This window comes from Dipodomys ordii, unplaced genomic scaffold (genome assembly GCF_000151885.1).
Source record: "Dipodomys ordii isolate 6190 unplaced genomic scaffold, Dord_2.0 Scaffold91, whole genome shotgun sequence".
Classification (NCBI taxonomy): domain Eukaryota; kingdom Metazoa; phylum Chordata; class Mammalia; order Rodentia; family Heteromyidae; genus Dipodomys; species Dipodomys ordii.
The window spans coordinates 1,544,532-1,557,962 of record NW_012267307.1 but is presented as its reverse complement, the minus strand read 5'-3'; the positions used below and the strand labels follow the sequence as shown (position 1 = coordinate 1,557,962).

Genomic DNA, 13,431 nt, shown 5'->3' with positions numbered 1-13,431 from the left:
TCTAAATAGAATGAGATGTCATTGCCTAAATTAATAATGCAAACTTGAAAAATGGCCCTAAGTTCAACAGACCAATTATACAATTCTTTTGCAAACAAATCTACATTCATATTTTTCATGAATAATTATAGCTACTAGTTTTTCTGCATTGAACATTAGTTCAATCTATAAATTGAGAAATATATTTTCAAATGAAATTTAGATACTATTTCAATTTCTTATGATATAAATTTACCTGAAAATAAATTATAATAATGAGTTAGGAATTCTCTACAGAAAGTTTTTCTCTACTCATACTATGCAAATGGAAGCATTTATGTTAAATATACAAAATAAATGTTTTAAAGCATGAAATAGTACAGAAAAATAACAGTAAGACAGACACGACCAGAGCTTTAGAGGAAGATGCAATCATCTTGCTGAGACTATCACACTCAACTTTTCTCTGAGGAAAGGTGTATGACCTGTGTTTGTGTCAGGTGCGTGTGGGAACTTGCTCACTTTGCCTCCAAAAGCAGAACAAACTTTTTCAATTGCTATCTTCCTCATTTTAAAATCTTATTCTCATTAGTCAGAAAACAACGTATATGTTCTAATTCCCACACTTTATTCACAGTGCCCAACTTAAGAACAATTCTTACATTGGAAACTTCTTTGCCAAGGCTAACTTGTGTTTTGTTCAGTAGGAACAGCAAAACTAACCACAAATACCCAGAAGAATAAAACTCATAGGTGAAGAGAAAAGATACACATTATTTATTTTCAGCAGTAATAAAATTATTCAGAGGTGGAAATAAAGATAAAAATTACGCCTTTCTCAAGGACATTAAGTATTTCAGAAAGAGAGTTGGTGGATGGAAGTGTTAGAAGCACTAAATCACAGGACAGTGGCCACTGCTACACAGGTATACCGAACACTGGCTCCTCTACTGCCGTGCGGACAGGGCTGGCTGGCTCTCAGCAACACCACACAGGAGGGTTGCTATTTAAGGAGACAGCTAGGGTGGGGACATGTTCTATAACCTTAGCCTAAGCAAGAAACACAACCAACTGTCAAGACATGAAAAGATGGAAAACACACAGTGCACCCGAATCACAAGTACATCAAAGCAATGTAGGATCACAGAAAAAGTCAAATCACACCTCTGTACTATTAAAAAAAAAAAACCCTAACCAGAAATTCTGGAAATATGTTATAAAAATCATGGGTCTGAAACAAGACTTAGAAGCAAATATTTCCAAGTAAAAAGCTGAAAACCATGTACATGTATAAAAACGTAATCCACTGAGTATTATGACTCAGAGTCACTTGAACTGTGAAGGTCACAATTAAATGACAAGAGAGTGGTTTTCAAACTAGCCACTGTGACAAAGGAAAGTACTTAAACCATTATTCAAAATTGATTTTTGATTTAATAAATTGTAGGTACTCCAAATATTGTTAAAAGATCCCATTTTGACATATGTTTATTATAAGAAATCTACCACAGATCTGCACGGCACTGCCACTCGGCAGTGACTCACTGAATGTGTTACACGCAGCTGAAAGCTGAAATAAAAAACTGAAACCATGCTAATGTTGGTACTTTAAGAGATGAAACTAGCACTCAAGTTTACCACAAGCCAGCTCTGCCCAGCGTACCTGCCCAGCACCACAGAACCCTGAGAGGCTGGTCCTACAAGTAACCCAAATTTTACAAATCAAGTTGTGATTCGTCAAGCAATGAAAGAACTTCATGAAGGCCACAGGGTCCTTTGTGCGGTGTGTGCGCAGACACACCTCCCTATGCCACGCGCGCAGCCCACAGGAAAACAGGAACTGGAGTCAAGGCTAATTCAGCAACAGCAATCACTGCTTGTGACTTCACTGCTCGTTAAAACAGTGTTACTATGTTGTCTGTTATCAGTACACTGAGTACAACAGACTGTGACTGTGAAATACATTTGAAACTGGTACATACTATTTGACCTACTTTATATGTGGAATTCTGCATGTAACCTTATTTGATACAATAATCCTGCTTTGTAAAAAGCAGCTGTTTGGCGGGACGGTTTGGGGTCCATGCTGTAAAATGTACCTACTGGAGCGGCAGAGACCAAGAGGATCACAACGCCAGTGTAGCCCCAGCTAAATAATACACAGAACCCACTAGGGGCTGGTGATACACACTTGTAATACCAGATACTCAGGAGGCTCAGGCCCAAGGATCACAGTTCAAAGCCAGGTGAGATGAGAAAGTACATTCGACTTTTATTTCCAATCAACCACACAAAAAAAGTTGAAGTGGAACTGTATCTCAAGTGCTAGAGCACTAGCCTGGAGCAAGTAAGAGCTCCAGGACCAGCAAAAAAAAAAAAGGGGGGGGGGGATACAAAGCTCTGAGTTCCAACTGCAATAGAGATATAGCTAGCCAGCTAAAAAGAGACAGACAGACAGACAGATCGAAAATATTCATTCATAGGGTATAGACTAAAGTGCATAAGTGTTTCTAATTTTCTAATTGCCTTTCTGTTTCAGAGGGGAAGGCAATTATGGTTTTCTCTGTAATAAGGGAAAGAACACTTGATAATGTTTAATTTTTGCAGAATCCTTATTATCAGCATTTTAAAATTTCTATGTCTGCTTTCTAATTGGTCCATCATTTTCCAAAATTTCCAAGAAATATCAATGTGAACAGAACTCATAAAATGGTGAATGAGTAACTCATTAAAGAATGAAATACGTCTATACTATCTCTGTACTGGTCAGTGACCTTTCACATAAGACTTAGTGCAATCGTGTGGCTGGTAGCAGTGGTTATGGCAGTCTGTTTGTTGAGGGCACTGGAGCACAAGAGCACAGAGTCTGATTCCTAGAGGGGCTCCAAGTATCATGGACACATGCTTCGATTCAGTAGACCTGGATGCCGTGTCCCACTGCAGTGTGAAGCCACAGTGTGGTGTTCAGCGGAGGCGGAGGGGGCACCTGACAGAGGTGTCTCAGGGGTGGACAGGCTGCACGGGGCCCCAGCCTCCAGAAGGGGCGCCAGCTCACCAACACAGGTGGGCACGGGAAGCCTGCACAGAGCTCCGTCTCCCCCTCCCCCCACCACTGGTCTACACATCCTAGGGGACTGCCGGAGAGGGGACTGAGCACCGTGACCCCGGGGTGCAGTCTGCGCTGAGGATCCACATGGCCCATCCTCTCTAATTTCAAAGCACAGGCGCTCCCTGCGGGGGGACCACAGCTGGCACAAAGGTGTCTCCATGTTCTCCACTCACTGAAGTCCATTTACAAGTACTTGGGAAAAACAAGTCACTTCTTAGGCACTAACGCCTTTAAAGCACAAAGTACTCCGTATTCTCTGTCTCCATGAGGACTTCGCTCCTGGTGAAGAAGATACTGTACAATGCTGGGTAACAAACTGACTTTTGAGCAATGATACAAAACACTGGAAATCATGTAAAAAAAAGAAGAGGACAATATATGAACATGACTAAAACAAAGCCAGACACAGTGACTCACATATATAACCCAGATACACAGGAGGTAGAGATGGGAGAACTGAAGGTCAAGACCAGTCTGGACAAAAAGGTAGTGAGACTCCATTTGAACAAGTAACACAGGAGTGGTGGCTCCTTCCTATAGTCCCAGATACCCGGCAGGCACAGGCAGGGAGATCACTGTCGAAGGCCCGTCCTGGGTAAAAACTGCGAGACTCTAAAAAAATAACTAAAGCAGATGGGGAGATGGTTGGAAACATGCCTGTTTACCAAAACAAGACCGTGATTTCAAACGCAGTACCGCCAAGATGAAACGAGAAAATGCAATGAATTCTGTATTGAAACAGCTTTAAAACTGTACATACTAGGATGGTAGACACACATTGTCGTGAATTTGTTCAAAGCCAGGAAATCTCCAAGTCCTGTGGACTGTGGATGTTAATGGTCTTTTCTGGTACTCAAATATAAGAAAGGGTCCACTCTGGTGTGAGCATTGGTAACTAAGGGACTTACATATACACAGGGAAGGGTATCTAGAAACAACTATTCATTTTACTGAAAAATATAAAATTGCTCTAAAATGTAAATATTTTAAGAAAGTTACTAAGATTAGGTACTAAACTTAAACTTTCAAATATGTGTGTGTATGTGTGTGTGTGTGTGTGTGTGTGTGTGTGTGTATGTATATAAAACAGAATTTACCATCTTAACCATAGTTTTGGTGAGACTGAAGTTTGAACTCAGGGCCTCATGCTTCCACTTGATCCCCTCCTCTGGCCCCATCTACTACTTTTCTACCCAGGGTAGCCTTGAACTGCATCCTCTGGATCTTTGACAGCAGAGTAGCTTGGATTTCAGGCATGAAGCACCAGAACCAGCAGGAAACCACATTTGCTCATGAGGAACACCGTCAGCGTACTGGTGGCCTGAGGGGGACATCGGGCTCCTTACCTGTAGTCACACCAGGGGCACCTGTATGGCTTCTCTCCAGTGTGCACTCGCTTATGCCGAGTCAAGTGGGACTGGGTGGTGGAGGCGAAGTTACACTCATCACATTTGAAAGGCTTTTCTCCTGGAAAACAACAAGAAATGTATGTCAATAATGACTGGGTGTGGGGACAAAGCCAGGTGTTGGCAGCCTGTGAAGGAACCGATTTCCAGGCAGGCAAAAGAGGCTCACACTTGTAATCCTAGCTACTCAGGAAGTCGAGATCTGAGGATCTTAGTCCATGAGACTCTTATCTCCAATTAGTCACAGAAAAAGACAGAAGTGGCCCTGTGACTCAAAAAAAGTAGTACAGGGACAGTGCCCAGGCCCAGAGTTCAAGCTCCAGGACCTGCAAAAAAAAAAAAAAAAAAAGGAAGGAGAAGGGAGAAAGGGGAAGGGTGGAATGGGAAGAGGAAGAGGAAGAGGAAGAAGATAGGCAAGGGGCAGGGGACAGGGAAGGGGAAGGGAGGGGACAAGGTAAGGGAGGGAAGAGGAAGGGGAAGGGGCAGAGGAGGGGTAGGGGAAGGGATTTCTTAAGTGTGCAGAGTATCATTCCATGGGCCACACACACATTTGGGATACTTGAGTGTTTATTCTCAAAGACAGAAATTTAGAATAAATTTTCATTTTTTCTGTATTAGAATATAAATAAGGTATACAACAAACAGGTGAGGCATGTCTTGTTATAAACAGGATTCTAAATTGTAGGTATGATCTGCAGTGTATCTGAAATGATGCAACAAATTATCAAAAGCCATTAGAAAAAAAAGTAAAGTACCCTTTAAATCCTGGCAAAACATACCATAGAGGTGCACTTTGAATATAGAGTGCAAACTTTACTGATTTCCTAACATTAAATACAAAGAAAAAGGGAAAGGATTTGTGTCTCCAGATATAGAGTGGTAGCCTAGCAAGTGGGAGACTCAGCACTGAAACCTCAATATGTCAACAACAACAACAGCAACAAGAGGCAAAAAAGATGAAAGACTCAAATCCATAAAGTAGTAGTCCAACCCTCAAAAGCACACCACCCCTATGCAGACACAGCCCCCCGCCAAGGACCAGGACAGTAGAGCAGCAGTGCAGATCCTAATAAAGCAAAGCCTAGCTCCTCAAATTTCTCCTGTTCCTCTCCACAAGTACCCTCCCAGTGGCACAGGCATGGGTGCGCGTATGCGCGCGTGCGCGCACACGCACACGCACACACACACGTGCGCACACACACACACACACACACACTTGCCAGCTGGTTTTCTTCTTTAGCAATTTATGGGGCAGTTTTCTTCTTGTTAACAGCATACATTGCATAAAGGTGTTTTTTTCATTATGCTATCTACAAGGTGTATATACTTTGATCATATTCACTATCCATCTCTACGTCTCACTGTGAGACACCCTTTTGTAACAGGTGCTGGGGCATGTCACCATGCTGTTTTCATATTTTTAGTTAAGAATGCACTGCTATGGCATTTTCCCATCAGAACCCCCTTTCCTCCACTTCCCACCTGACTGTACTCCTAAACTTGTTCCCCTAAAAAACTCCCCTTTCACAGTTATGTCAGATATTTAGGGTGGAGGCAGGGCACATATGAATGCAAACATGCAATATTTGTCTTTCTTAGCTTGGCATAATTCACTTCACCTAACAATCTCCAGTTCCCTCCACTGATCTACAAATAACACAACTTTTGTTGGCGGCAGAATAATACTCCATTGTATGTATGCAGTACAATCTGTCCAATCATCCGTTTTCTATGCACTTGGGCTGGTTCCATATCTTGACGATCTTAAACGTGCGGCTACATGCATGAGTGTACAGGTATCTCATATATTTAAAAATCATAAGAATTCCCAGTTTCTAGTTCTACCTCGTTTGGCTGGCAAGAATGTGAAATACGGCAATTTATTTTCAACTCAACTATTGAAGTATGTTTAAATATGGCTACAATAGCTTAGGGGTGTGAAGGCACACTCAGAATGGCAAGTCTTATCAAATCTAAATATAGATGATTTATTCTAAATGCAAATTTGTCCTAGGAAATAGGGTATATGTCACAAGTATAAAACACAACAAATTTCAAAATCTTTGTACAAAAATAATCTGTTACCCTTCTCTTTTTTTGGTAAATGTAGCTACCAGAAAACAGAATGACACCTTAATCACACTGCATTTCTGTACGTCGGGGAAGGCCTCAGGAAGAGGAAGGCCTCAGTCCTCTACTACCCCCAAGCAAGTAACGTGGACTAGAATTCCTCCAAATAGTTCCATTTCCTAATAAGTTTAACATGCTGGGTGGATGAGTTTTCCTGTCGTCTCTAACTGTACTGATCACTTCTTTTGGGGGGTTTTAAGACTGTGTAACACATATATTGATTTTGTTTAAAAAATGATGAATCAAGTACCTTAGCATACTGGGGTTCTACAAAAACCTGGCTAACAAGCGTCTCTCTGTCCTGTTTATAAATCTGCCCCAAGTGCTGTCGGCCTACGTCAGTGGCCCTCCCCAGCGGGGTGGGAGCACACAACCAAGGGCAGGCACCTTCTGTGAGGGCATTTTATCTCATCACAGCACAGGGGAGGGGATGGATGAAGCCAGATGGGCGTCACTTCCAACCCCGGTCTTGCTGTATCTCCTTGTTACTGTCAGACCTCTCCAGGAAGACCACAAGGATAATACTGCCAAAGGGCGGGTGACTGCGAGGATTCAGAGGACACACAGCACACTTAGCGGAGTGCTCAGTGCCTGTCTGCTCTTATCATGAGTATGACAACACGTCCTAAACGTGGATAACTAGCATACACTCAGTTGAGAGCCAAGAAAAAGACCAACACTCAGCAGACAGCAAAACACTACTGGTTTTGCATAGTAAGTGAACATGACCTAAGATAGCATTTATTTATTTTGTATTGTGAAAATACCATACAGAGGGGTTACAATTACAAGGGCAAGGTAATGAGCACATTTGTTATCAAGCATTGTTGCCTCCTCCTTTGTTAAGATAGCATTTAGTAGGAAATTTTCTACTTGAATTTTCTAGTAGGAAAAATTTCTACTTGCCTTATTCTTTAAAAAAGAAAAAAACACATACAAAACAGAGAAAATAACACTTGGCTCAAAGATTTTTGTTTCTTTCAGACACCTGTCCTTAAGATAAATCCCACCTTCCCAGCTTCAATCAAGTTATCACCTCAGTCTTAGTAACTCTTTGCCCTCCATTTTAAGACCTCTAGGCAAGAAACTTAAATTGCTGTGGACAACTCAGGTGTATTAGATGACACACAGAAACCAAGATGACCATGAAAGTGGGATTATCTCTGAGGAAAAATATATGATGTTCCCACTGCAGAAGCCTAGAGGAAAATAATTCGACCAAAGGAAATTCTATCTCATAGAAATAAACAACCACATATTAAAAAATACATGAAAATGTTACACTCATTTTAAGAGTGATCTTTGCTCACAAAGTTCAATGTACAGTAATTTAAGTACATTCCAATGCCAAAGTAAAACATGCAGAAGAAAAAGAACATGTATTAGTTCAGCAATTTGGCATATCTGTCTAGACCAAACATAACAGGCCATATAAAACATTTAAAGAGCTTCTAGGAGTTAATTAAAACTTTTCTATATTTATAGTACACAATCTAGGTTTTGTTGTTGATGTAACTAACACTGCAACACAGACAATGAATAAAAACAACCAATCTCAAAGGATTCCTGTGCCCAAAGCTGGTAGTTCCTTCCCAAGTGCCGCACACCTGCTTTCTGTTACCATTCCTATCAGTTAATTTCCCAGAAATTTACATAGCGGAACCATATAGTACTTACTCTATTCAGCCTATCCTCTTTCTTGCAGCATAGTTATTTGTGACTCGTGTACATGGGTAAGGGTGTAAATTACTTCATTTGCTTTCCTTGCTGAACAGTATTTATTACCAGACTGTACCAAAGTTTGCTTATCCATTTATTCATTAAGGACATTGGAGTTGTTTTCATTTTTGGCCAGCACAATAAATAATTTTGCTATAAATCATTGTCTGTAAGCCAAATGTTTGCCCATTTTGCATTTGTACCAGCTGTGAATATTCCAGTTGCTGTACATTTTCGCAAAAATTTGCTTCAAATCTGAATTTCTAAATGCTAAGGATCTCTTTATATACTTACTGGCCATACTTCTTTATTCTTTGTAAAGTATCTGCTCAAATATTTCAAACCTGTTTCACTTAGTTGTTTCCTCAGAATTCTGTTTTGAGTGATATATAAAATATTCTAGATACAAATCCTTCCTAAGATTTGTGATTTGCACATAGTTTTGCCTAGTCAATGATTTGTGTTTTCATTTTCTTTTTGGCAATTCTTGAAGGGCATTAAGTATTACTTTAAAAAGTGTTCAGTTTATTAATATTTCAAGTACTTTTGCTTTTCTGTGCTGTTGATATCATAACCAAGAAGTCTTTGGATATGATATATACTCAAGATCACAAAAATTTTCTCATTTGCTTTCTTCTACAATTTACATAGCTTCAAATTTGACAATTAGATTATGATCGCTGAGTCAATTTTATACAGAGCATGAAGTATGGGTCAAAGTTATTTTTAACTGCATATGAATATCCAATTGTTCCAGTATTACATGTTGCAAAGGCTAACGTGTATTGATCCACAGGGGAAAATCCATGTGCAGGGGTGCTGGGGGCTCATGCCTGTAACCCTATCTACTTACGAGGCTGAGGCTTGGAGGATGGGCATTTCTAGCAAACCTGAGAAGAAAAATCCATAAAGCATCACCTCTACTTAAGTAGAAAAATTCAAGACTAGAGGCATAGCTCAAGTGATTAAGCACCAGCTGTGAGCAAGAAAGCCAAGCAAGAATACAAGGCCCTGAGTTCAAGCACTCGTACCAGCATGCATGCACAAAAAAACCAATTGGCCAAGTATACATACTTCTGCGTCAATAAGTTACTTCGTCCAATTGATGGACCTGTCTGCCCTGACTACAACACCTGGATGTGAGTACGGCTGCTTGGCAGAAGTCCTGAGGTCCTGTAGCACAGGTCTTACAAACATGAGCATAATCGACATTTCCAACCCCTTGTGACTATCAGACCTTTACATTTTCCCCTGAACGTTTAAATCAACCTGACATGTTTATTTAAAAAGAAAGGTTTGCAGGGATAAATGTGGAAAGACATGAAATCTTATCTGTTCAATTCTACTAATCCATGCACAGGGCAGTGGTTTCAACAGCATTTTGAGGTTTCTACTCAGAGAATTATGTGTTCTTTCCTATATTTATCTCTGAATAAACCTTGTTTAAAACCTGGTTTGAAAATAATTGAAAAATATATGCAGAAGTCTATTTCAGGATTCCATTCTACTACTCTGGTCCATCTGTCCATCTTAACAGCAAGAAAATACTGACAGGATTATGATAGCCATACAATAGAAGAGAGTTCAAGTTATTAATGTAAATCTTTCACTTTGAACATAATGCAATAATAAATAAATTGATATTTAGTTCATTATTCAAATTCACAATATTGCCTTAACTTCTGTAAAAAGACTGAGCATGTAACTCATTCCTACTCTGCTTTGACTTAGGAAGACAACCTCAATACCCATTTTGATTGATTCAGCAGGTATCTTGAGAAAGTAAAGGTGGGTATCAATTATAAACTCCATTGCCTAAATCAGTGGTTTAAATTATAAAATTTAAGATCTTCAAACTTATTAATCTTGGTTTGGAAATTTAACATAAGCTCTCTTAAAATGTGGTCAGTGTAGGTTGCTTCATTTAAATCTTCAGAATATTTTTAGCAGTAATTTAGTCTTAAAAACAACACATTGAAAGAGCAAGGTCTTTTACATTCCTTATAAATGTAATAATTGAAAGTTCATATCAAGCTAATATTATGTTGTATAAATTACAGATTATCACTGTCCTTTTAGTTTAATCATACTACAGACTAAATTGTATAATTTTGAATCATATACAAAAATGAAAGGGGAAAATATGATATGTTGAAAATGTATGCTATGAAATACTATGGTAAAGAAAGCTTATCATATATCTGAGCTCTTGATAAGAACTCCAGGGCAATTTTTGGAAACTACAGTTTATTCAAATCTGCATACAGTAGTCAGTTTGCAACTCATCTACTGTTCCATGCAACATGTTCAGTGCTATTACTCTAATATTTAATTTGGTACTTTAAAAATCACTCATGGGTAATTTCTTCAGGAAAACACAATGCAGAAATACAGACAGAATTCTTGCTAGTTAAGTAAAAACAACCCAACTTCTGCACTGTGAAGACTGAATGAAAATTCAAAAACTGAAGGAATTGCCGTTTTCTAACTGGAAGTTAGAAAGTGCTTTGCGAAGAGGTATAAAACCTGTGATGAAGTTTTTAATGGACACCTAAAATAGATGACTGTGTCTCAATTTCTTGTCATTTTAAAGCCAAAAGGATAAATAAACTTGAGTTGAAATGGTACCAACTCCGTCAGCATTACCTATCCACAAGTCAAAGGGGGATACCTGGACATAAGCTATTCAAAAGAGAACAATGTCAGGTGCAGAGGTGTGTTCCTGTAGTCACAGCTACGTTAGAAGCTGATGTGGGAAGATCAATAGAACCTATAAGTTCAAGACTAGTCTGGACAATTCTAGTGTGCCTCTAAACCTAAACCAGTAACAAAAATGCCTAAGAAAATATCATGTGCTTTCAAATTTTCTCTTATATAACAATACTTATCATTTTAAACTTCTGTTTTTCATACTTTCCTTTAAAAAAAAAAGTAATGTTGCCCCAAACAGGCATCAAGAAAGACTCTGCACCTTAAGTACTGTGACAGAAAGTAGAGGATGGACAGAGCAGGGACACTGGAATAGCATGTTGCCACAGTGCCCCGTCCTTTTGTGCATCAACCATCTGTCAGACTGGCTGACCACATCTCCTGGAAATCACACTTTGCATTCCTTAGGGTGAGCTGGTGGTTATTAAGCTGGCCAGGACTCTTGAGCAGCACATGAGGATTGGCTCTCATGCCCTTGAATCAAGGGTCTCTGACAGGTGATAAAAGTAAATCTCAGAATGGAAGATGTTTTGTGTCAGCCCCTAGACAGTCTGCATTGCAGGAGGGAATTATTTACGCCATTTGGAACACTTTGGAAACCTATCCCTTTCCAGCTGGATTGCAATTTGCCTGGACACTCTGTGGTAAAAGGTAAACCATGTCAAAGAGGAAGACATGTGAGAAATACAGATTTCAAATGTACCATTCAGGTCCAACCTAGGGGCAAAAAGTTGTGTGTTGCTTAAGCATTTCAAATCCAGTATAAAAGCTAAGTGCCTAGACCGAGTTGTACGGAGCTGTTTTGTTGAAGCCGACAGTCTTAAGAACTGACTTTGGTATTAAAGAATCATGTTTGATTTGTGCCACAGAGGCAGATAAATGCCAAAAAGACAAATACCTCTGTCTGTGAGACATTGTCCTATATGGTATAAAGTTAATAGCAAAGTAATAAGGAGCCTCTGGACCTGACATAAAATATAAAGTTGTGCCGGCTCGATGCAGGCTTCCTGATCGATCCATCACCTGGAACGCCTGTGACCGCAGTGGGATGACTCCACTGCGGGCAAAGAGAGGAGCTGCCACCGCAGAGGTGGCACAGAGGGAGGCTGCTGTCCCCGGAGGCCAAACCAGACAGAACCAGGTGGGCTATAATGACATATAAATCATAACACTTGGAATGCCAATAAGATGAAAACATTACGAGAAAGAGCCCTAATGAGCACTCTGTTTCTGCACATTCTGCCTAGGCCTCACCATGCACTGTGCCTTCCGGTCACCTGTACTGAGCCCCTGAGTCAGGGATTAAAATCATATATGCACGGTGACTTCTTTAAGCTTGCAATGACTCTTAACATTCATAAGTTTATATGTCCAACATCATGCTAGACAATGAAAATATCTATGGAATCGATGGCTTTTAACCCACATAGAAATCTGAACTGAGCATACTTAAGATCATGGAGTAATGATGGCAGTCCTTTTCATTTACCTCCCCAAATGGGTTCTTGGGAACAGAAGCAGCCTGTACCTATTTAACATCGCAATTCATAATCACAATGTTCCATATATAACATGCTGTATGCTAATTTCACACCATGTGGAGTGTGACTGGAAAATCCAACCATTCTCACAGTACACAAAGAAAGGCTTAACATTTAGGTATACATTGTTATGGAATGACTTACCATCTCATCTAGGAAAGATCTGATAATAAAATGAGGTTCTACTAGCAATTACCATGGACAACTGCCCTGACCATCTTGAACACATATTTAGAATTATGTAAATAATTATATGTAACACCTACCTGACTACATATTTGATTAGACATATTTGATTACATATGAAATGAGATTTGATAAGTGCTCATAACTTTTCATTTTTTATATTGTGTCTAATCACAAAAATCTGTTCCATTTTGTGGAATTAGCACATCATTTCAATGTCCACAATTTTTTTTTGGGGGGGGGAGGTCTGGTCATGGGGCCTGAACTCTGGGCCTGGGCGCTGTCCCTCAGCTCTTCAGCTCAAGGCTAGCACTCTACCGCTTGAGTCACAACGCCACTTCTAGCTTTTTTCTTTTTGCTTATGTGGTGCTGAGGAATCAAACCCAGGGCCTCATGCATGCAAGGCAAGCGCTCTACCACTGAGCCACCTTCCCAGCCCAATGTCCACAATTATTATCTAATGTTGCTCCTTTGTTACTAATCATTCTTAAAAGCAAAAATAACCAGCACTGACTTTGGACCAAACCAACCCACAGAATGATTGACAAAGGGATGGCCAGGCATGCCGGTACAGAGAAAGACAGAGGAGAGGATGCTAGAAACACCTGTGGGCAGCTGAGGAGGCAGGTGGGTGGAGCTCTCAGTGGGGACA

The 13,431-nt window shown here is 40.0% G+C and overlaps 1 protein-coding gene across 1 annotated transcript in view; it reads right to left on the bottom strand.

Moving 5' to 3' along the window:
- The window catches only part of Znf407 (zinc finger protein 407), a 355,534-nt gene that overhangs the window by 136,255 nt on the left and 205,848 nt on the right, over positions 1–13,431 (bottom strand). Inside the window, exon 6 of the mRNA XM_013026144.1 lies at positions 4,435–4,555. Within this exon, the coding sequence (XP_012881598.1) occupies positions 4,435–4,555 (121 nt within the window). The remainder of the gene's footprint in view (positions 1–4,434; positions 4,556–13,431) is intronic.